The 23227-nt window shown below is 41.8% G+C and overlaps 1 protein-coding gene across 2 annotated transcripts in view; it reads right to left on the reverse strand.

Moving 5' to 3' along the window:
* GLB1 (galactosidase beta 1) overlaps positions 1-23227 on the reverse strand; it is a 103558-nt gene that overhangs the window by 28797 nt on the left and 51534 nt on the right. For both annotated transcript variants that reach the window (XM_086365684.1, XM_086365685.1), the window contains exons 11-12: positions 2978-3052; positions 631-720 (exon numbers count right to left, since the gene is read on the reverse strand). In XM_086365684.1, coding sequence (XP_086221810.1) covers positions 631-720; positions 2978-3052 — 165 coding nt within the window. The remainder of the gene's footprint in view (positions 1-630; positions 721-2977; positions 3053-23227) is intronic.

The raw sequence follows: 23227 nt of genomic DNA on the forward strand, positions 1-23227 counted from the left end.
ATTTTACAATAAAGATGGAGCTGTGCCTGGAGATTAAACACACACACACACACACACACACCGTGTACTCTCTTCTTTTTCTCTGCAAAGGCAGGAAAAAATCTCTAATAACCTAATCTATTAAGAACACAGTCCCTATATCTTGGAACTAACAACAAATATGGAGAAGGAAATGGTAACCCACTCCAGTGTTCTTGCCTGGAGAATCCCAGGGATGGGGGAGCCTGGTGGGCTGCCATCTATGGGGTCGCACAGAGTCGGACACGACTGAAGCGACTTAGCAGCAGCAGCAGCAAGAACAAATAAGTGTCTTTTTTGAGTAATAAAACAGTGGTTTTACTTTGATACCTAATAAGACTAATTATATCAGACATATACTCAATGTATAACCTGCACAGAATTATGCTAAAGCAGGTTATTACCTATGTGATAAGAAATGGGATGGGGAGAACAGCAAAGATCAGCCACTGTGCAGCATACAGAGCTAGAGCCTGGAGATCCGAGGTGATTTTACATAGGGGTCTGATTTATCTGCTTATCATTTTGGTCCCTGTGTTCAGAACAGGTAGTGTAGAAAGCACATATTTTTGAAGGTAGAAAAAAGGTAAAGCATTACCTCTGAAGCCTTACCTGTTTCACATCGATAAATGTCAAAGGATAAACACTTTTTATGGGTCCAGAGGGACACAGGATGTTGAGAGCATCCTCCACTGTCTTTAACTGGAAAGAAACAAAAGCAGCTTTTACTCACTGTCACCCCTCACTTAATCACAGTAGAAATAACGTCATCATCAGAGACAGCGGATTTGACCAAACCCCTAAATGAAATGGTTTGAATTCTACTCAGGGCTGTCCTGAGTGGAATCAATTCTATCCAGTCCCTAACTCTGGATGAAAAATAACAGATGATATTGTAAAGAGTTTCAAACATACCTATTCAGTCACAACCTCCTGTATAGGAAAGGCCCGTAAAATGCATGAAAACCAAGGTTCTGTAAAAGCTCCCCTCCACCTCCGAGTGAAGCAGCCCCACTGTGCCCTCCTCTGAGCTTGTCAGCAGCATGTTCCCCATGCCTGGATCACCTTCCACTTGTTGACCCCACTGTCCTCCTTGTGGACAGTCAGCTTCTTAAGAGCAAGGTCTGTACTGTGCTCACCTCCAATGCCCAGCACATAGTAGACACCCAATTAACACTTACATTCAGCCTGAATGACTGTGTTTACTCGTAGCCCATGATGTTTACTCTGATGTACAAAACAACCGTGGGTGCCTCTCCAAACTCTAGGAGAGACCTCCCTTTACCCACACACCTCACTGAGTCCTCACAAAAGCCGGCAAGGAAGGCAATACTGTCCCTTGTTAGGGAAGAGGAAGGAACTGGGGACTCAGGATTTCACTTGAGTCACGGCCCAGACGGGATTTGCAGTTAGGTTTGACTTCAAACCCAGGGCTTTCCCCAGCATGAAACTGGTTAGGAATTTTTATAAACGCTTTTTAGAGCTACCTCACTGATAGGTAGCATGGAAGAAAAAAAAACCATCGGTTAGGTACAATCCCATCAATTCAGCTAAGTGAGTGCTTTCCTACTTGGATAACTAAAGGAGCTCATGGTCAGAGCTTTTATCCTATATTACTATGATCTACATAAACTTCATTCAGTATTTTAAAAAATTAATTATTCATTTATTTGGCTGCATGGGGTCTTAGTTGCAGCATGTGGGATCTAGCTCTCTGACCAGAGATCAAACCTTGGGCCCCCCGCATTGGAAGCATAGAGTCTTCGACACTGGACCACCAGGGAACTCCCAGCCTTTACACAGTTTTATGTCAATTTGCTGTCTTCAATCCTGTATTTAGTTTCTGGTCTCACAGTTCTCCTTCCTGGTAAACAGAATGTGCTTTGGTACTAAGGTTAGCAATATTGTTCAAAACATTTGCAGTTATTTTCTGTTGCATAAAAATAAACTTTTCACAGCTTAAAAAGACACAAACCAAACTTTTCCTTAAGTAGCAGTAGCAATGAACAAGTTGAAGGTACTCCCTTTACAAATGTGATTAAAGTCTGATTAATCTAAAGCAAGATTCCTATCAGGCAGAGAAACCACATTCTTTGTAGAATGTAACACACATATCTGACACTAGGTGGAAAATGTTACAAGAGCTCAACCAAACATCAAAGGGCTTCACGAATGGAAACATTATACAATCATGTTTGGCATTTTGCTTAAAGATAAAAACTTATGATGCTATTTTAGCATATCAAGATTCTTAAGAAATGTGTAACTTTTTTTTTTCTTGTTAGTTAACCCAGGTAGGAGTTAGGGATTATCAGAGGGGAAAACCTGAAGATGGTCAAAACAAATTGCCTTGGGCTTACGTCACTCCTATCAAATGAAGCCTCTCCTCTTTTGCTCTTTCCCTAGAAGAAAAAGCTCTTTGCTAATATTTATGATTCGTTTCTGGCTTTCCCACTCCCAATTACCATATTTCCCACAATATGGTAATTATATGTCCCAATTACCATATAAGCCACAAGCCATGAGGACATGATTTTTCTTTTTTTCCTGAAGACATGATTTTGAGATGGAGGGCAGTGTATAATTTAGAGTTAATGTTCGTGGCTTTTGAGAACTGCTTTTAGAAAAGGAGAATTATAGAAATGAATGTCACTAGCCGTAACAGTAAGGTTAGATGTTATTCCCACAAGGGCTCCTAAGGCTGGTTTTGCCACTGATAATGGAAACAAAATGATCTAAGAATGCCCGCTCACGCCTGACGCGCTCACCCTGTCAGCATCACACACAGCAGCTCACGGCCTGTGTCCCCGTTTTCCCAGAAACATCACCCACCCCATCAGTCTCACAGAAAACAAGTTCACAAAAAAATAAGGAGCCGATTGCCAGACATAACACTTTGACTCATGACTGCTGAATTCCACTTCCTCACTCTTAATGTTTCTGTTAGTTTTTTTCTTACCTTATTCAGAGCAACTTTTCCATATGCAAACTTCGGTGTGGATGGGGGGATAGGACCTTCTGGTACTTTTGCAAACTATAAACCACAGTGGAAAAAAGAAAAGAAAAATGGCTGTTAAACTCTCAGAAACACATCTCTACAATTCATGTTTCAAAAGAATGATCAAAGATTCAAATAGTGCCAGTGATTTTTGGAAAGGCAAAGGAACCAAAAACTCCCTCCAAAACAGAATTCTAAGCACACGCCTGTGTATGTCTGTGCTTTAAGCTCCAGGAATCACTCAAATAATTATAGAACAAAACACCTGAAAACAGAAAGTGGAAACAAATAGACTAACACAACATTGTAAATCAGCTATCAGCTCAGTGGTGTCTGACTCTTTGCGACCCCATGGACTGCAGCATGCTAGGCCTCCCTGTCCGTCACCAACTCCTGGAGTTCACCCAACTCATGTCCGTAGAGTCAGTGATGCCATTCAACCATCTCATCCTCTATCGTCCCCTTCTCCTCCCGCCTTCAATCTTTCCCAGCATCAGGGTCTTTTCCAATGAGTCAGCTCTTCGCATGAGGTGGCCAAAGTACTGGAGTTTCAGCTTCAGCATCAGTCCTTCCAATGAATATTCTGGACTAATTTCCTTTAGAATGGATTGGTTGGATCTCCTTGCAGTCCAAGGGACTCTCAAGAGTCTTCTCCAACACCACAGTTCAAAAGCATCAATTCCTTGGTGCTCAGCTTTCTTTATGGCCCAATTCTCACATCCATCCATGACTACTGGAAAAACCATAGCTTTGACTAAATAGACCTTTGCTGGTAAAGCAATATCTCTGCCTTTTAGTATGCTGTCTAAGTTGGTCATAACTTTTCTTCCAAGGAGCAAGCATCTTTTAATTTCATGGTTGCAGTCACCATTTACAGTGATTTTGCAGCCCCCCAAAATAAAGTCTGTCACTGTTTCCATTGTTTCCCCATCTATTTGCCATGAAGTGATGGGACCAGATGCCATGATCTTAGTTTTCTGAATGTTGAGTTTTAAGCCAACACTTTCACTTTCCTCTTTCACTTTCATCAAGAGGCTCTTTAGTTCTTCTTCGATTTCTGCCATAAGGGTGGTGTCACATCCTGGAATGTGAAGTCAAGTGGGCCTTAGGAAGCATCACTACAAACAAAGCTAGCGGAGGTGATGGAATTCCAGTTGAGCTATTTCAAATCCTAAAAGATGATGCTGTGAAAGTGCTGCACTCAATATGCCTACGAATTTGGAAGACTCAGCAGTGGCCACAGGATGGGAAAAGGTCAGTTTTCTTTCCAATCCCAAAGAAAGGCAATGCCAAAGAGTGTTCAAACTACCACACAATTGCACTCATCTCACGCTAGCAAAGTAATGCTCAAAATTCTCCAAGCCAGGCTTCAACAGTAGGTGAACTGTGAACTTGCAGATGTTCAGGCTGGATTTAGAAAAGCCAGAGGAACCAGAGCTCAAATTGCCAGCATCCATTGGAGCATCAAAAAAGCAAGTGAAGAAAAACAACTACTTCTGCTTTATTGACTATGCCAAAGCGTTTGACTGTGTGGATCACAACAAACTGGAAAATTCTGAAAGAGATGGGAATACCAGACCACCTGACCTGAGAAATCTGTATGCAGGTCAAGAAGCAACAGTTAGAACTGGACATGAAACAACAGACTGGTTCCAAATTGGGAAAGGAGTACGTCAAGGCTGTATATTGTCACCTTGCTTATTTAACTTATATGCAGAGTACATCATGAGAAACGCAGGGTTGGATGAAGCAAAAGCTGGAATCAAGATTGCCAGGAGAAATCAACTATACACCAAAAATAAAAATTTTTAAATGCTACCATTAAAACAATGACAACTGGGGCTTCCCTCGTGGCCCAGAGGTAAGAAATCTGCCTGCCAATGCAGGAGACAATGGGTTTGATCCCTGGTCTGGGAGGGTCCCACATGTTGCAAAGCAAACAAGCCCATGCTCCCCAACTAGTGAGCCAGTGCTCTAGAGCCCAGGAGCCACAACACCTACTGAGGACCATGCTCCCTGGAACAAGGGCTCCGCAAGAGAAGCCCACATACCGCAACTGCAGAGCCGGCCCTGCTCTGGAGAAAAGCCCATGCAGCAAAGAGGATCCAGCACAGCCAAAAATAGATAAAATTATTTTTAAAAACAACAACTGAGACCTGAATTAGGAATGGGGTGAAACAAAAGAGCAAAAACAAGTTAGAGAGGATGAAAGTGACAGCTGAAGATGAGTTGGGAGGAAAAGAAATAAAAGGTACGTGCCCAAACTGACTCTGAAGGGGGGGAGTCTATAGCAGGAAAAGATGCTGTGTGCAAATTAAATCTTAGGAGTAGATTAAAGTTTTGTGTCAGTGTTAAATTTGCTGTGGTTATATAAGAGCATATTCTTGCCTATTCTTAAACAACATACACTGAAGTATGTAGGGGTCGAGAGTCTTGATGTCTAAAACCCTCCAGAGGTTTAGAGAGCATATGGGCTCGGCGAGGGGCAAATGATGACACAAACGTAGTGAAATATTCACACGGGTGAATCTGGGTGTGGAAGACACAAGTGTTTGTCCTGCTATTCTTATTCTTGAAATATTCCTGTAAATTTGAAATGATTTTTAAACAAAAACAAAACCTGATTAAATACACACACACACACAATTTATATTAATGTCAGAAGATACGGGTGTCATTCCCAGGTCTTAAAAAAAGTCGATGTCCATCTGGAATCTCCAAGTATTAATAGGTTGTATTATGATCTGTCAGGGCTCTTAGTTCCTTCCTTCTTTCCCCGCCCGCCCCCCACCCCCCAGCCGCCTCTCAGCTTCCCTTTTTAAAAGTAATTTTAAAAAGCATAGTAAAAAGCAGTGGTTTCCTGCAACATTCTTTTAGTTCTGTTCTTCAGACGAAACCATTTTAAAATCATTTCACTGTTTCGATTTTTGCTTCTTTTAGTCTCTAAATTTACCTGCTACTTCTTGTTTGACCAACTTAAAGCATGATCATTTATTTCTTTAATACATGGGATTTAGCTCAGTTGTACTCTTCAGATATCACCCTTTCTTGCCAATATGGTTATGTCACTATTTTTACTTTCTCTACTGGTTATCTTTGTAGCTTTAAATAATACCCTATACCTTTATTTCTTAGTTCTTACCGACTAGAACATTATCCATCGTCTCCACACATTTAAAGATAAGGCTGTCTGCATCCTTCCCCTTAGCTCTCCTCTCCACTCCCATCTCCAAACCATCAGCTGTGCTTTTTAAATGTCAAGGTTAAAGGTCTACCCTATTAGTCACAAGTCCTCCCATCAAGTGCACATTGACCTTATATTAAAATTAATCACCTGTGCTCACATTATTACAATTATATAAATACTGCTCTCTGCACAGCTAAATGGCAGATATGTATCAGGATGGCATATTCTCTCTCCTTGCAGATGTTAGTTTTCTTTTCTCTTCCCTGGGGTTTCTAATTGCCTTTCTTTCTTCCTCTCTGCTGTGCAGTTCACACGGTGCTTAGATGGTTCCAAATTTCCAAAGACGGTATCAAGTTTCTTCCAACACTCTTTTCTCTCCCAGAAATCCTCCTACTGGGACCCTCAGTCTTCTGCTCCAAGGGTTGAGAGTCCACGATTATTTTAGAAAAACTTTCGTATTTCATTGATTTATGGCCCCGCTGCACCACTTGTGGGATCCCCATTCCCTGACCAGGGATCAAACTCTTGCTCCCTGCATCGGGAGCGTGGAGTCTTAACTGCTGGACCACCGGGGAAGTCCCCAGGCTTTATCATTATTCTGGCTTTTCCCTCCTGTTTCTAGAATCTCACGACTTCCTCATTTCACCAGAGCAATCTCAAGTACCTTCCTAAGAACTGGTACATGGGAAGGAAACTTCCTGAACCTTTGAATGTCTGCGTATGTCATATTTAGTTAGCAATTTGGGTAGGTATAGAATTCTATGTTGAAAATCATCTTCAGGACCTCCCTGGTGGTCCAGAGGCTAAGACTCCCGACGCAGGGGCCCCGGGTTCAATCCCTGGCCAGGGAACTAGATTCCACATGCCTCAGCTAAGAGTTTTCATGCTGAAGCTAAGACCCAATGCAGCCAAATAAAAATATTTTTCTAAAAAATCATCTTCCCTCAGAATGACCAGGGTGCTGTTCAGTGTCCTCTGTCACCTGGTGTGCCTCATGCCAAGCACCTTCCTGAAAAAGGTGACCAGCTTTTTCTCTCTGGAAGCTTGTAGGTTATTTATTCCCAATATCCTAAATTTTTGTAAAGGTGCATCTGGACACACATGGGTTTTACATTTATTGTGCTAGGCAACTCAGATATTCTTTTTTATTTTGGAGAAAGTTCTGTATTATTTCTTTGCTGTTTGCTTTTTCTCCATTTCTCCCCTTCCTTATGAGTAACCTGCACCTCCCAGATTATTCTTCTATGGGTCTCATCTTTCCTCTCCTGTTTCCATCTGTCTTCTCACTCTAATTTCTAGGATATTTTTAAAATTTCCGATAACTTTTTCTTGGTCTCCTTTATCAAAGTATTCTGTTCTTCTTTTATCGATGCCATATCTTCTCAGATATCTCTGAAGGATATACATTTGAGAAGGTTTGCTTTGTTCTGTTTAAGATCTGTCCTGTGGATTCTCTGTTGCCTTTAGGGTTACTTTTCTGTTTATTTCATCTTGGTCTTCCTCCTCCTGGTTGCAGTTTTTCTGGGTTTGCACAAACATGTGGCCATCATCCTTAGCTGTCTATTCACATTTAATGGTAATGCAAACGAATGCACTAGCATTTGCACACTCAGCTTCTTTGTGCCAGTCCTGTTATACGTACAGCAGCCAGGCTTGTCCAGTGGGGACCTCTGTTTTAGGATGACTTCGCAGGGAATCAGACATAACATGTGGGGTCTTTGCTCTGGGGCTATGCACTTTTTTTTTTTTTAATCCTCCAATTTTCTGGCTGGTAGAAAGATGCTTCCCTGATGGACAGTTTATTGGAAAGTGGGGTGAAGGAGTGAAGGATATGACTGGAAATACGTAGAGTTTCATCAGCCTTCCCACCCTGCCACCCCTGCTTTTTAAAAATCTTCTGGCCATGATACACACAGCATGTGGGATTTTGGATCTTTGTTCCCTGACTAGGGATCGAACACCCACTCCCTACATAAGGAGTGCAGAATCTTAACCACTGGACCACCCAGATCTTCCATTTTCAGCTTTCATTTCCATCCTTTGTCTTACTTGTAGTTCCAAGACCCCAGCTCTTCTTGGTTCTTTATGGTCAATCTACTCCCTGTTCCCTGTTCCTATAACCCTCTTCCATGCTCACTGGGAACCTAGATTTCCTTATCTTACTTGTTCAGTCACCACTGCTCCATCTATTTTTGTTTCCCAGAAATCTGCTGAAATCTCTCATGCATGGACAGCTCCCTTCTTGTTGGCTTCATTTAAAATAAAAAATTCTTTTTTTTTTTTTTATCATTAGTCACATTTTAGAAGGAAGAAGAGATAGATACATAGACAGGCAGCCATCTGGAGCTGGGAACCCTTGGTATTTCTAATATTCTATGAGTCTATGTTTCTGTGAAATTTAAAAGATCATGTTACAGTGAACTTTATGACACAGTAACACAAATGAGGCCACAGTGACTCCTGATCTTACAGCAGGATGCAAGGTCTCTCTTCCCAGCTTTGCCTGAAGCCTAGATCATATTCTTTCTCTTCTGCCAGGCGACATACCGCATTCTCCCCCCAACATTCTGGCCAATAACAGCAGTCAGCACAGATCCAGAGGGGAGACCTGACAGCAGTCTGAGATCCCCTATTTACTTGTGCGAGGTAGGGCCACGACCCACCTAATTTCTAAAGCCAAGGTGTGGCCAGGGCCGCAACCTCTCTACCACACTGGATGAAAAAGTCAACTGCACAGACACTTTTATTCAACCTACACTCGGCTGACTTTGATGTGCCGGTTCTATCATTTTATTTACTCCTTACATAGGCCCTCATAGCTTGTTATCATATTTCCTCTTTAGGGATGAGACCGAGGAACTTGCTCAAGATTTCGGAAAGGGGCAAGGGAGGAGCCGGGACTTCGACTCCAAGTTTAGTGTTGTTCCTCTGGCTCTGTCTTTTTCGTTTTCACTATTGTTACTTATTTATTTTTTTGGCACGCTGGGTCTTAGTGGTGGCACTCAAGAATCTTTGTTGAGGCTTTCAGGACCTTTAGTTGCAGCATATGGGATCTAGCTCCCTGGCCAGGGATTGAGCCCAGGCTCCTTGCATTGGGAGCTCCGAGTCTGAACCACTGGACCACCAGTTAAGCACATATAAAGACGAGATAATTTTATAATTTACTCCTGCCACTTACCAAAAGCACTTCTGGCATGGGCCAAATAGTAACAACAATTTTACTTTCTTGTATATTATATTCAAACAGATATAACAGAAGTTATATAACCATCGCTTTTCAATATTAGGTATTGAATTATTTCCAGTTTTTGATACTATAAATAATATTGCAATGAACAACTTCTTGTCTATAATATTCTCCACGTTCAGAATTTTTAAAATAAAGTTCCAAGTGAGGGGCGTGCACGTGAAGTCACTTCAGTCATGTCCGACTGTGACTCCAGGTACTGTAGCCTGTCAGGCTCCTCTGGCCATGGGATTCTCAGGCAAGAATACTGGAGTGGGTTGCCATTTCTTCCTCCAGTCAAGTGAGGGGTCATTAGGTCAAATGATATAAGCATCTTATATGATTTTTAACATAAGGTGTGTCAAAGTTTTCACTAGACGTCTATACTTGTTTATGTCTTTCATCCAGTTATCTATTTGGATCTTGATTTTTTAAATCAGTAGGATGAGCTCATTATAGTCTCCATATTAAGCCTCCCTCTGTCTATCACATTTGCCACAACCTTTAAAAAAATTATTATAGAGAGTTTTCACTGATTATCATATAGCAAAATTCTAACCTTCTGTCCAAGTAACCAATGTGTCAGAAAAGAAATAGACAAACATAGCAAAATAGACGTCTGAACCTTTATGTCTCCAGAGTAATTTGTACTTTAATCATAGTTTTCAGACTTGTCGTAAATACTGCTTCTTATCCTACTTATTTAGAGGGACAAACTCAACATGGAAAGCTGCTCTTTTCCTAGTAGAAGCCAACAGATGCAACAGTGACCAACTGTTCTCTCCCTAAGATTTCTAATGTTTTTGTTCATTGATCTAGCAAACTCTCATTAAGAAAGTGACTGGGGAATCCACTGGGAGTCCAGCGTTTAGGACTCTGCACTTTTACTGATGGGGCCAAGTTCAATTCCCGGTCAGGAAACTAAGATCTGGCAAGCCACGGGGCACAGAAAAAAAATGAAAAGAAAGTACTTTGTGTCAGGTCCTGTGCTTGGTACTAAGGATAATAACAGCCCCAAGTCTAGAGTGCAGTGTGTATACACAAGTCATATTAACACTAGGAGAAGTTGTGTATTCAAGATTTCCACAGTGTAACTCAGTGGCGGAAAGCAAAGTGTGACTAAATCTACAGAGAGACGACTCAAAGATGACTCCCCAGAGAAGCTAATGAGGCATGTCCTCATTTTCTAGGTGGGTAAGTGAGGGGCCGATCTGTGCAGAGGCCAGGGAGTAGAAGAGGCACCTCCTGTAGAACTTGAGGAATTTTCTGTACCTGTATCTTAAGGCTAGACAGTCATGTACAAGAAAGGGAGACCTGCATAGCACAGGGAACTATATTCAAAGCCTGTAATGTAGGAAAAGAATCTGAAAAAGAGTGGAAAAGAACGGAATCATCTTGTTGTACACCTGAACCTAACTCAGCATTGTAAAGTATACTTTAAAAAATGGTTTAAATAAAAGGGAGAATGGAAAGATGAGGCTTGATGAAAATAGGGGTGGAGTCATGGAAGGCATCCTGACCAGATCAGGGTTTCAGAGAAATCACTTCGGAAGACAGACTAAAAAAGCCAGGTATGCAGGAAATGAATGGACTAATGCCACAGGAGTTTAGGCGATGCTTTAAAAGACTATCTGTTTGGATTAGCAGATGCAGACTATTATATGTAGAATGCATAAACAACAAGTCCTACTGTGTACCACTGGGAACTATAACCAGTATCCTCCGATAAAACCATAATGGAAATGAATATGAAAAAGTATGTATCTATATGTATAATTGAGTCATTTTGTTGGACAGCAGAAATTAACACAACACCGTAAATCAACTGTGCCTCAAAAAATTTTTTTAAAGACTAACGTTTATGAAGCAATATTGACATTGTCATCCTTGATTATCTGACATAAACACTGTGTTTCCACCAGCACCATGGATCATTAAGAGACAGCTGGTTCACCCACTGAACTAATGTCATTCTAGCCATAAACCAAGAGGACATTTAGCCAGTGTGACTGGTCCTGGGTCAAGGTTCAAATGTCATTAAGCTTCTGAAATACTGAAAATCACGTTGGCCATTCTCCCATGCCCCGTCACCACCCAGCCCCAATGCCACCCTCAAGGAATTCCAAGATCCACTCCAGTCATCAAGGTCAATCAACTACAACTTGATTAATTTCTACAGAATAACCCATCTTCAAAAAGTCAGCTGGACTCATCTTTGATAGAACCCCTATTAAGAACTGGAACAAAACTCTCATTCAAAAGCATACAAAAAGAAACTCACCACTGCCCCTCTCAGGAATTGGTAATGAGCAGGAGGGCGTTTACCCTACAGTCTTAGAGTTCATCCTCGAGGTCAAAGTGTTAACCAAGTTGGTTGAGTTTTACCCACAGCAAAGAGAATAGCTTTAAAAATGCAAATATCGAGAGCACTGCCCTGACTTAAAAGAGTCCTGTGCGGCCTGGAGGGCTGCCTGGAGCCTTCACCACCGCACACAGGCTGGTGCAGCCCTCTGGGAAATTCCCATCCCCCGGAGTCAGTGGAAGAGACTGTCCATCTCCACCCAGCTTAGTCTTGAGATGGACTAAAGAAGAAACTCAGTCAACTTTTTAAGTCTTTGGTGAAGGAAAGAGGCAGGAAGAGGTGTATATGGGGATATTTATGATCCCGTTTCTTTTCCTCCATGCAAACAAATACTCTGAACACCATCTAACAAACCAGCTAGCTGAACATCTACAACGTCTCCTAAGCAAGAGCCCACTTTTGAAGTTGTTCTTTTTTCTCTTCCTATACCTAAAATATCAACACAGAGAACGAGGGGAAAGACAACTAAATGTTAACGTTGCAATCTATCGTAAGCTACTGAATCACATAAATTTCTGAAGATTCGGTCTCCTTCACGAGTTCATCTTACTGCAGCCGCTGGTTGAACACCTGGGATCCTCTGGATTTGTCCTTTGCTTGGCCCACTGCCCTTCCGGATCAGCTCTCCACGTGCAATCTCAGCCTCTCCTGAACTTCACCCTCTGCCTCCACAATGACTGTGGAATCCATGTCTGTCCTAACGACTTCTTCCTGGAACTTTTCACTCTTAAGTGAGTTGCCTGCCAGACCTCCCCCAGTTGTCCCCAGAGGCATCCTGAGCATAACTGGCTTCTCTCCCCCACCCCACTTCCCACCTGCGTTTTCCTTGCAGCTCTCTGTCTTAGTTGCTAACCCCAATACCCATCCAGTTATCCAGCTAACGTTGTAACATGGACCAATTAATGACTCCTCATTCTTCCTCACACCTGCATTCAGCCAGTTGCTGCCGCTACTGCTGCTAAGTCACTTCAGTCGTGTGCGACTCTGTGCGACCCCATAGACGGCAGCCCACCAGGCTCCCCCATCCCTGGGATTCTCCAGGCAAGAACACTGGAATGGGTTGCCATTTCCTTTTCCAGTGCATGAAAGTGAAAAGTGAAAGTGAAGTCGCTCAGTCATGTCCGACTCTTTGTGACCCCATGGACTGCCGCCTACCAGGCTCCTCCATCCATGGGATTTTCCAGGCAAGAGTACTGGAGTGGGGTGCCATTGCCTTCTCCGCAGCCAGTTGCTAAATCCTACCAATTCTGGGCTTCCCTGGTGGCTCAGATGGTAAAGAATCTGCCTGCAATGCAGGAGACCCAGGTTTGATCCCTGGGTCAGGAAGATCCTCTGGAGAAGGGAATGGCAACTCACTCCAGTAATCTTGCCTGGAGAATCCCAAGGGCAGAGGAGCCTGGTGGGCTACAGTCCATGAGTTTGCAAAGAGTCGGACATGACTGAGCCACTAACACTCTCACTTCCCTTTGTCACCAATTTTACCTCCCAAATATTTTTCAAATCGATTGCTCTCTCTCCACTCCCTACTGCCCGTGCCGTCATCTCATTCCTTGGTTACTTCAGCAGCCTCTGAACTCATCTCCTGCATCCAGAAGTGCCCCCAAGGCTCACTCCCTCCCCAAGGGAGAGTCCTAGTAGTGCGTGATCAGAGGTTTCTGTAAAATTTGCAAAGTAACACAATTTAACCACAAAAGGCTAAAACACTCGTCTTTTTCTGCTCCAGTTTTCTTGTCAAGCATGCTCTTAGGTGAAGGGGCTTTAGAGTGGGTATAGGCCTTGATTCAACCAAAGGAGAGTTGAGGTGGGGATTTATTTAATTTGGGTGGAAAATATATTTACCAGCTGCACTATCACTCCCATGAGTAGGCAAACTATTGCTAACAGATTATGCTGACCTGCAACATGACTGTGCTCTAAGGCATCCAGCCCCAGAAATATGTGGGTTGCGGAAGGGAAACAGGGTTTGAAATGTTATGCAGCCAGAACCTGTCTGTAATTTCTTCCAAATATTATCGCTCATGCTTGCAAGAACTTGAAAGACATCTTCCCAATTTGCATGACAATACTAAATAGTCATACAGCACCATCAGTAACAAAATGTGAAGCTTTTCTGTTTTGCTAAACTGTCAATACTGAAAAACAAATTTCTATCAACCACACTCAAGAGCCAATCTCACTAGAGAAGATTACAAACACTGCTGTCATTTGAAGAGACAATAAAACAGCATGAAGCCAAAAGAAGTTAAGGAAAGAAGGATGGCAGAGGTGTTTCAAGCAGTGGATAAGTCAAAATATGTTTTTAGGTTTTGTGATGTTTCCAATTATTTTAATCTTTAAAACATTTTAACTTGCAATGATTAAAATGTTTTCATTGGAGTATAATTGATTTACAGTGTTGTGTTAGTTTCTGGTATACAGTAAAGTGAATCAGTAATGCTGTTGTTGTTCAGCCACTAAGTCGTGTCTGAGTCTTTGTGACCCCATGGACTGCAGCACACCAGGCTCCTCTGTCCTCCACTATTTCCCAGAGTTTGCTCAAATTATGTCCATTGAGTTGGTGATGCTATCTAACCATCTCATTCTCTGCTGCTTTCTTCTGCTTTTGCCTTAAATCTTTCCCAGCATTAGAGTCTTCTCCAGTGAGTCAGCTCTTCACATCAGGTGGCCAAAGTACTACATCTTCAGCTTTAGCATCAGTCCTACCAATAAGTATCCAGAGTTGACTTCTTTTAGGATTGACTGGTTTGATCTGCTTGCTGTCCAAGGGACTCTCAAGAGTCTTCTCCAGCACCACAATTTGAAAGCATCACTTCTTTGGTGCTCGGCTTTCTTTATGGTTAAACTCTCGTATCCGTGCGTGACTACTAGAAAAACCATAGCTTTGATTATACAGATCTTTGTCAGCAAAGTGATGTCTCTGCTTTTTAATATGCTGTCTATGTTAGTCATAGATTTCCTTCCAAGGAGCAAGTGTCTTTTAATTTCATGGCTGCAGTCACCATCCACAGTGATTTTGTAGCTTAAGAAAATAAAATCTGTCTTGCTTCCATTTTTTCAACTTCTATTTACCATGAAGTGATGGAACCAGATGCCATGATCTTAGTTTTTTGAATGCTGAGTTTCAAGCCAGCTTTTTCACTCTCCTCTTATTCTCATCAAGAGGCTCTTTAGTTCCTCTTTACTTTCTGTCATTAGACTGATACCATCTGCATATCTGAGGTTTTGGTATTTCTCCTGGCAATCTTGATTCCAGCTTGTGATTCATCCAGCCCAGCATTTCACATGATGTACTCTGCATATACGTTAAATAAGCAGAGTGACAATATACAGCCTTGACATACTCCTTTCCCAACTTTGAACTAGTCAGTTGCTCCATGTCTGGTTCTAACTGTTGCTTCTTGACACCTGCATACAGGTTTCTCAGGAGACGGGTAAGGTGGTCTGGTATTCCCGTCTCTAAGAATTTTCCACAGTTTGGTGTGATCTACATAGTCAAAGTCTTTGGTGTAGTCAGTGAAACAGAAGTAGAGTTTTTCTGGAACTCCCTTGCAATCTCCATGATCCAATGAATGTTGACAATTTGATTTCTGGTTCCTCTGTCTCTTTGCTCGTACATCTGGGAGTTCTTGGTTCATGAGCTGCTGAAGCTGAGCTTGAAGGATTTTGAGCATCACCTTGCTAGCAATTGTGTGGTAGCTTTAACATTCTAAGGCATTGCCCTTCTTTGGGACTGGAATGAAAACTGACCTTTTCCAGTCCTGTGGCCACTGCTGAGTTTTCCAAATTTGCTGACATATTGAATGCAGCACTTTAATAGCATCATCTTTTAGGATCTGAAATACCTCAGCTGGAATTCCATCACTTCCACTAGCTTTGTTTGTAATAATGCTTCCTAAGGTTCACCCAAACTCACATTCCAGGATATCTGGCTCTAAGAGAGTAACCACAATATAGTGGTTATCCAAGTCATTAAGATCTTTTTTATGTATTCTTCTGTGTATTCTTGCCACCACTTCTTAATTTCTTCTGCTTCTGTTAGGTCCTTATCATTTTTGTCCTTTATTGTACCCATCCTTACATGAAATGTTCTCTTGATATCTCTAATTTGCTTGAAGATATCTCTAGTCTCTCCCATTCTGTTGTTTTTCTGTTTCTTTGCATTGTTCATTTAAGAAGGCCTTCTTGTCCCTCCTTGCTCTTCTCTGGAACTCTGCCTTCAGTTGGGTGTATCTTTCCCTTTCTCCTTTGCCTTTCCTTGCTCTTCTTTCCTCGGCTATTTGTAAAGCCTCCTCAGACAACCACTTTGCCTTCTTGCATTCTTTTTCTTTGGGATGGTTTTGGTCACTGCCTCCTGTACAGTGTTATGAACCTCCATCCATAGTTCTTTGGGTACTCTATCAGATCTAATTCCTTGAATCTATTTGTCACATCCACTGTATAATCATAAGAGATTTTATTTAGGTCGAATCTGAGTGGCCTAATGGTTTTCCCTACTTTCTTCAATTTAAGCCCAAATTTTGCAATAAGGAGTTTATGATCTGAGCCATAGTCAGCTCCACATCTTGTTTTTGCTGATTGTACTGAGCTTCTCCATCTTTGGCTACAAATAACATAATCGGTCTGATTTCAGTATTGACCATGTGATGATGTCCATGTGTAGAGTCATCTCTTGGGTTGTTGGAAAAGGTTATTTGATATGACCAGCATGTTCTCTTTCCCTTGCCCTGCTTCATTTTGTACTCCAATACCAAACTTGCCTGTTATTCCAAGTATCTTTTGACTTTCTACTTTTGCATTCCAATCCCCTATGATGAGAAGGACATCTTTTTTTAGTGTTAGTTCTAGAAGGTGTTGTACGTCTTCATAGAACCTGTCAACTTCAGCTTCTTTGGCATCAGTGGTTAGGGCTTAGACTTGGATCACAGTGAGGTCGAATGGTTTGCTTTGGAAATGAACTGAGATCATTGGGTCGTTTTTGAGGCTGCATCCAGGTACTGCGTTTTGGACTCTTGTTGACTGTGAGGACTACTTCATTTCTTCTAAGGGATTCTTGCCCACAGTAGTAGACCTAACGGTCGTCTGAATTAAACTGGCCCGTTCCCGTTCATTTTAGTTCACCGATTCCTAAGATTTCGATGCTCAATCTTGCCATCTCCTGATTGACCATGTCCGCTTTACCTTGACTCATGAACCCAAATTCCAGGTTCCTATGCAATACTGTTCTTTACAGCATCGGATTTTAGTTTTACCACCAGATACATCCACACCTGAGCGTCGTTTTTGCTTTGACCCAGCCGCTTCTTTCTTTCTGGAGCTATTGGTAATTGCCCTCTGCTCTTCCCCGGTAGCATATTGGACACCTTCTGACCCGAGGGACTCGTTTTCCAGTGTTATGTCTTTTTGCCTTTTCATACTGTTCATGGGGTTCTCCAGGTGAGACCCCCGGAGCGGGTTGCCATTTCCTCCTCCAGTGGACCATGTTTTACCAAAACTCTTCACTATGACCTGTCTGTCTTGGGTGGCCCTGCACGGCATGACTCATAGGCTGTGATCTATGAAGTGGGATCAGTTATGCATACACATATATCCACTCTTTTTTTTTTTTAGATTCTTTTCCCATTGCTGAGTTTTGAATAGAGTTCCCTGTGCTATACAGCAGGTTCTTATTAGTTGTCTATTTATATATAGCAGTGTGTATACCTTAATCCCAATCTCACAATTCATTCCTCCCCTCTTATTCTCTGGTACCCATAAATTTTAATGATTTGTTTTTGCTCATTTAAATATACATACGCTTTTCATGCCTCATCCGATACCCACTCTGAAATGTATATCTATGTCACCTGGCTTTTTCAGCAGCATTAATGTCCTTGATGAAGGAGAAGACAGCATCACCTGTACATTACGGGAAAAGTGTGGCGGTGACGGTTCACACTGGATGGGGAGAAGAGATGAGGGTGGAGACAGAGAAGTGCAGACAGTTAAAGGTCCAGTTGAGGCTGAAAGTACAAATCCCTGTTCCAGCCAGTCGACACTGACACTCACAATCCTCCTGCCTGTTTCCAGGGCCAGAGTGTGACAGCAGAATGGCCCAGGCTGGTGTATGGGGCATGGACCCTGAACAGCAGCAGAGAGAGCTATGCAGGGTGACAGTGACTCTAACAGCCAGCAATCATAAGGGCCAGGGAAGGTCAAGAAAATGTGAGGGCCTGCAGGAGTGGGGAAGAGGCAGAAAGCAGCAGCTAAACGTATAGGAGAATAAGAGTGTGAGGTTGTGATGAGGCCAAAGATAAGACGACGTTTCGTGCAAAAAAGCACATGTAAATATCTGTTTTTAAGTTTGATTTGCATTTTTTTTCTTGTTAGGCATAGAAAAGTTCATTATTTCAGAAAGAAAAGTATTCTAAAAATAAGCCTTTCCAGCAGTACCACTGCAAGGTATGTAGCAAAAGAATGGAAAGCAGGACTTGAACAGATATTTGTGCCCTGATGTTTAATACAGTGTTATTCAAAATAGCCAAAAGAGTGTCACACAATTCGAAGTGTCCATCAAGAGATGAATGAAATGAACAGATAAACTGGTACACAAGTTTTCCCTTCGTATCTGCAGGGTACTGCCACCAGGACTCCTGCAGATGCCAAAATTCCAGGATGTTCAAGAAATTTGAGTATATCTGCATATGTCCTGTGCACATTCTCCCATATACTTTTTTTAATAATTAAAAGTTTTTGGCTATGCTGTGCGTACTTTTCTCTAGTTGTGAGTGGGGGCTACTGTTCACTGCAGTACACAGGCTTCTCACTGCAGTGGCTTCTCTTGCGGAGCACAGGCTCGAGGGCATGTGGGCTTCAGCAGTTGTGCTAAGTAGGCTCAATAGTTGCCACTCCTAGGCTCTGGAGCACAGGCTCAATGGCTGTGGCACACGAGCTTAGTTACTCCAATGTATGAGGGATCTTCCCAAACTGGGGATCATACCTGTGTCTCCTGCTTTGGCAAGTGGATTCTTCACCACTGAGCCACCAGGTCAGCCCTCCCATATACTTTAAATCATCTCTAGGTTACTTATAATACCTAATATAGTGTAAATAGGAGAAGGCAATGACACCCCACTCCGGTACTTTTGCCTGGAAAATCCCATGGACGGAGGAGCCTGGTAGGCTGCAGTCCATGGGGTTGCTAGAGTCGGACACGACTGAGCGACTTCACTTTCACTTTTCACTTTCATGCATTGGAGAAGGCAATGGCACCCCACTCCAGTGTTCTTGCCTGAAGAATCCCAGGGACAGGGAAGCCTGGTGGGCTGCCGTCTATGGGGTCGCACAGAGTCAGACATGACTGAAGCGACTTAGCAGCAGCAGCAGCGGCGGCACAGTGTAAATGCTATGTAAATAGTTGTAAATACAATGTAAATGTCATATAAAAAGTTGGTGCTATGCAACCACCTCAAGTTTTGCTTTATGGAACTTTCTGTTTTTGTTTTTTTTTTCCCCTTAATCTGTGGTTGGTTGAGTCTGCAGATGTGGAACCCACAGATATGGAGCATTGACTGTATATATACCATAAAGTATTATTCACCATAAAGAAGAAATTAAATTCTGACACATGCTATAACATTGCAGAATCTTGAAAACATGCTAAATGAAATAAGTCAGTCACAAAAGGAAAATACTGTATGGTTCCACTTCTGTGAAACATCTAGAATATGCAAATTCACAGCGGCAGAAAGTAGACCAGAGCTTCCCAGTGGCTGAAAGGGGGCTGTAATGGGGAGTTATTGCATAACAGCGTTTCTCTCTGGGCGAATGAAAAGATTTCGTGACTAGATAATGGCCATGGTTACACCACGTTATGAATGAAATTTATGCCACTGAACTTTTAACCCCTTAAAAATGATTAAAATGCCAAATTTAATGTTATATATATTTTATCACAATTTAAAAAATTAATGTACAGAATCCATCGAATTGTGTACTTTAAATGGGTGAAGTCCACAGTATGTGATTTATATCTAAAGAAATCTGCTAAAAAATAAATAAATAAATCTGAAATGGTTTGTGAGATGAAGCAACAGAAATAAGTCCACAGGCACTATAACATTAATAAAATCCTGGAAATCAGTCAATAATTTAAAAAGGAAAGTACAATGGAATATTCATGTTCAATTTAAGGAGACTAAATAAATTAAATATAGTATATGTGGATGCACGCATTTGTGGTAAAATCACAAAATGTATGTAAGGATAAATACCATTCCCTCTTCCTCCATCTGAGGGGGGAGGGCAAGAAACAGGGGATAGAGCCAGATTTATCTGCATTGTATTATTTTCTTAAACAATTAGAAGCAAAGATTTCATAATAACCTGTGTTATATCTAGGTATTGGGTACATGAGTGTCTGCAACATTATATATTAAAAAAATTTCAAGATGTTATATTTTGAAGACAAATATATATCATAATATTTCTCATGAAGAAATAAAAGACTCCATTTATAGTAATATTAGAATTAGGAACACAGAATACTTGAGAATAAACATATTCAGAAATGGACAGGGACTATTTTTTTTAAGAAAGCTTTAAAACAAGGACATCAGAGAAGACTTGAATAGACAGAAAACCATTTTCTTGGCTAAGTCTCAATACAGTAAATATCACCCCTAATTTGATGTATAAATTTAATACAAAACTAATTAAAACATCAACAAGTATCTTGAGTTTTTGTTTTGAAGTTGATAGAATAATATGAAAGTTTATAACAGTTGGGGAAATTCTGAAAGACTATAGACGGAAGACTAGGACTTTCCAGTGGCTAAGACTCTGGGCTTCCACTGCAGGGGGTGCCCAGGTTCGACCCTTAGTCAGGGAACTAGATCCCACATGCCATAACTAAAGATTCCACATGCTGCAACCAAGACCCGGTGAAGCCACATTAATTTAAAAATTTTTCAATAAGTAAAATAAAAGTTCAAAATAATCTAGATGCCCATCAATTAGAAATGGTTTAAGTAAATGGCAGTAGATCTAAATAGTATAACAGCATGTAGCTGAGTGCATGCTACATGTACAACAGCATGTGATGATCTCATTATAGAGAATGAGATCATTTAGGTTAAGAAGGCTCACTAAACAGAACATCTGATGTCATTCTTGCCCAAAACACCAGTAAAATCTCAGTGAACAGATTTTTGTTTAAGACATAAATACACAGAACTGAAGGACAGGACAGGAGACAACAGCAACAAAATTTTGGAAGCTGGAAAACGGACAAATGAATGGCGAATCAGTAGTAAGAAAGGCAAAGAGAACGGGAGGAAGCTAAGAACCAATTCAATTTGGTTCTGAAGAATTACTAAAAGGCTCGAAACTGGCAGCACCAGGTACGTCCGAACCTGGGAGGCACAGGTGCTTAATTAAATAAGGAGCCTGATCCACAGATTTCTTCTTCTCCAAGCTAAGGGTTCTTAAACTCTAGTGCATGTCAGCGTCTCCTCTGACTGTAAAATCCTGGATTGCTGGCTCTACCCACAGAGCTTCTGATTCGGTGGAATTAGAATTTCCATCAAGTTACTAGGTGGTTCTGATGTGCTGGTATTTGAGAAACACTGCTCTTTGTATGCAGTGCCCTCTCCCACCTGGGACTAGAGATTTATTTTCTGGGGAGGAGAAAACATGGTCTTTGGGTTCCTGGTTAACCTGTAGAGTTATGGACATGTGGAGCATTTTAAAAGGGGAGGCTGTGATCATGTACAAAGTAAAAAGTAACTACCGCCACCCCAGCCCTGTGCCAGGGTGCAGAATGCTGGCAGCCAGCAGCTTACTCCAGGCAGAAAATCAGAAGACATCTTTCTTGAAAATCTTAACAGTCATAGAGGAAACATTTAAAGATACTGATATTTGGTAATTTTATATAATTAAACAAAATTAGGTCAAAAAGGGAAAAAACAACCTCTATAAATAAAAAGACCCTTAAAGGAAATAAATGAACCTGTTGGACTAGCAGCATAACCAAAAGTTACCCGTGGTTACAATGAGTGTTGACTGCGACAAGTCTGGCCCTGACTGTAGGGGGATGCGACGGTTTTAATAATATGCCCACAAATTCTCTGATCCTCTTCCCCTCAATAAGTGGAACTTAGGCCCCGTGAAGATGGCCCAGACTTAGTAACTGGCTTCTGGAGGAAAGAATGTGGAAAAGGGATGGAATGTCATTCTTTGTTTAGGTAATTCAAAGACTGCAACTTTGGGAGTTCAGTGATTCAGTGATTCCCTGGGAGTTCAGTGATTCAGTGATTCCCTGGGAGTCCACTGGTTAAGACTCCATGCTTCCACTGCAGAGGGCATGGGTTCAATCCCTGGTTGAGAAATAAGATACCATTTTTTTAAATAAATTAAAAAATTTTTTTTAAAAAGACCGCAACTCTCATCTGGAGGTGCCCGCTCTCCCACAGACCTTTCACTGTGGGGGAAGGCACATCGTGAGCCACCTCATGGAGAGTCCTACATGGCAAGGAACTTTAGTGACCTGCCCTTAGCCGTGTGAGAGGGACCTTTCAAAGTGGAGCTGCTGGCAATGTAAGTAGTTGCAGCCACTATGTCTCCATGGAGGTTCCTCAAAAAACTAAAGATAGAGCTGCTATATGATCCTGCAATCCCACTCCTAAGAACATATCTGTAATTCAAAAAGACACAGGCACCCCAGTGTTTGTAGCAGCTCTGTTCACAGTAGCCAAGACATGGAAGCAACCTAAATGCCCACTGACAGATGAATGGATAAAGAAGATGTGGTACGGATATACAATGGACTATTACTAAGCCATAAGGAAGCATAAAATTATGCCATTTTGTAGGATGGACCTACAGATTATCATTCTACACGAAATGGAAAGAGAAAGAGAAATGCCATATAATATCACTTATATGTGAGATCTAAAAATTGGTACAGATGAACTAATTTACAAAACAGAAACAGACTCACTGACATAGAAAACAAACTTACGGGGACTTCCCTGGTGGTCTAGCAGTTAGGAATCTGCTGGCCAATGCAGAGGACATGGGTTGGATACCTGGTCCAGGAAGACCCCACATGCCTTGGAGCAACTAAGCTCAGGCGCCACAACCACTGAGCCCACTCTCTAGAGCCAAGAGTCACAACTGCTGAAGCCTGTGCTCCACGACGAGCGAAGCCACCACAGTGAGAAGCCTGCGCACCACAGCGGAGGGCAGTCCCCGCTCGCCACAGCCGGAGAAAGCCTCACGCAGCGAAGAAGGCCCAGGGCAGCCCAAAGTAAATAACACAAGTTAAAAGAAAACAAATTTATGGTTACCAAAGGGGAAAAAAGGCGGGGGAGGGATAAATTAGGAGTTTGGGATTACATATACACACTACTAAGTTATGACCAACCTAACAGCATATTCAAAAGCAGAGACATTACTTTG

This window comes from Bos grunniens, chromosome 22 (genome assembly GCF_055505025.1).
Source record: "Bos grunniens cultivar Pamir isolate PY7600 chromosome 22, Bosgru_T2T1.0, whole genome shotgun sequence".
Classification (NCBI taxonomy): Eukaryota; Metazoa; Chordata; class Mammalia; order Artiodactyla; family Bovidae; genus Bos; species Bos grunniens.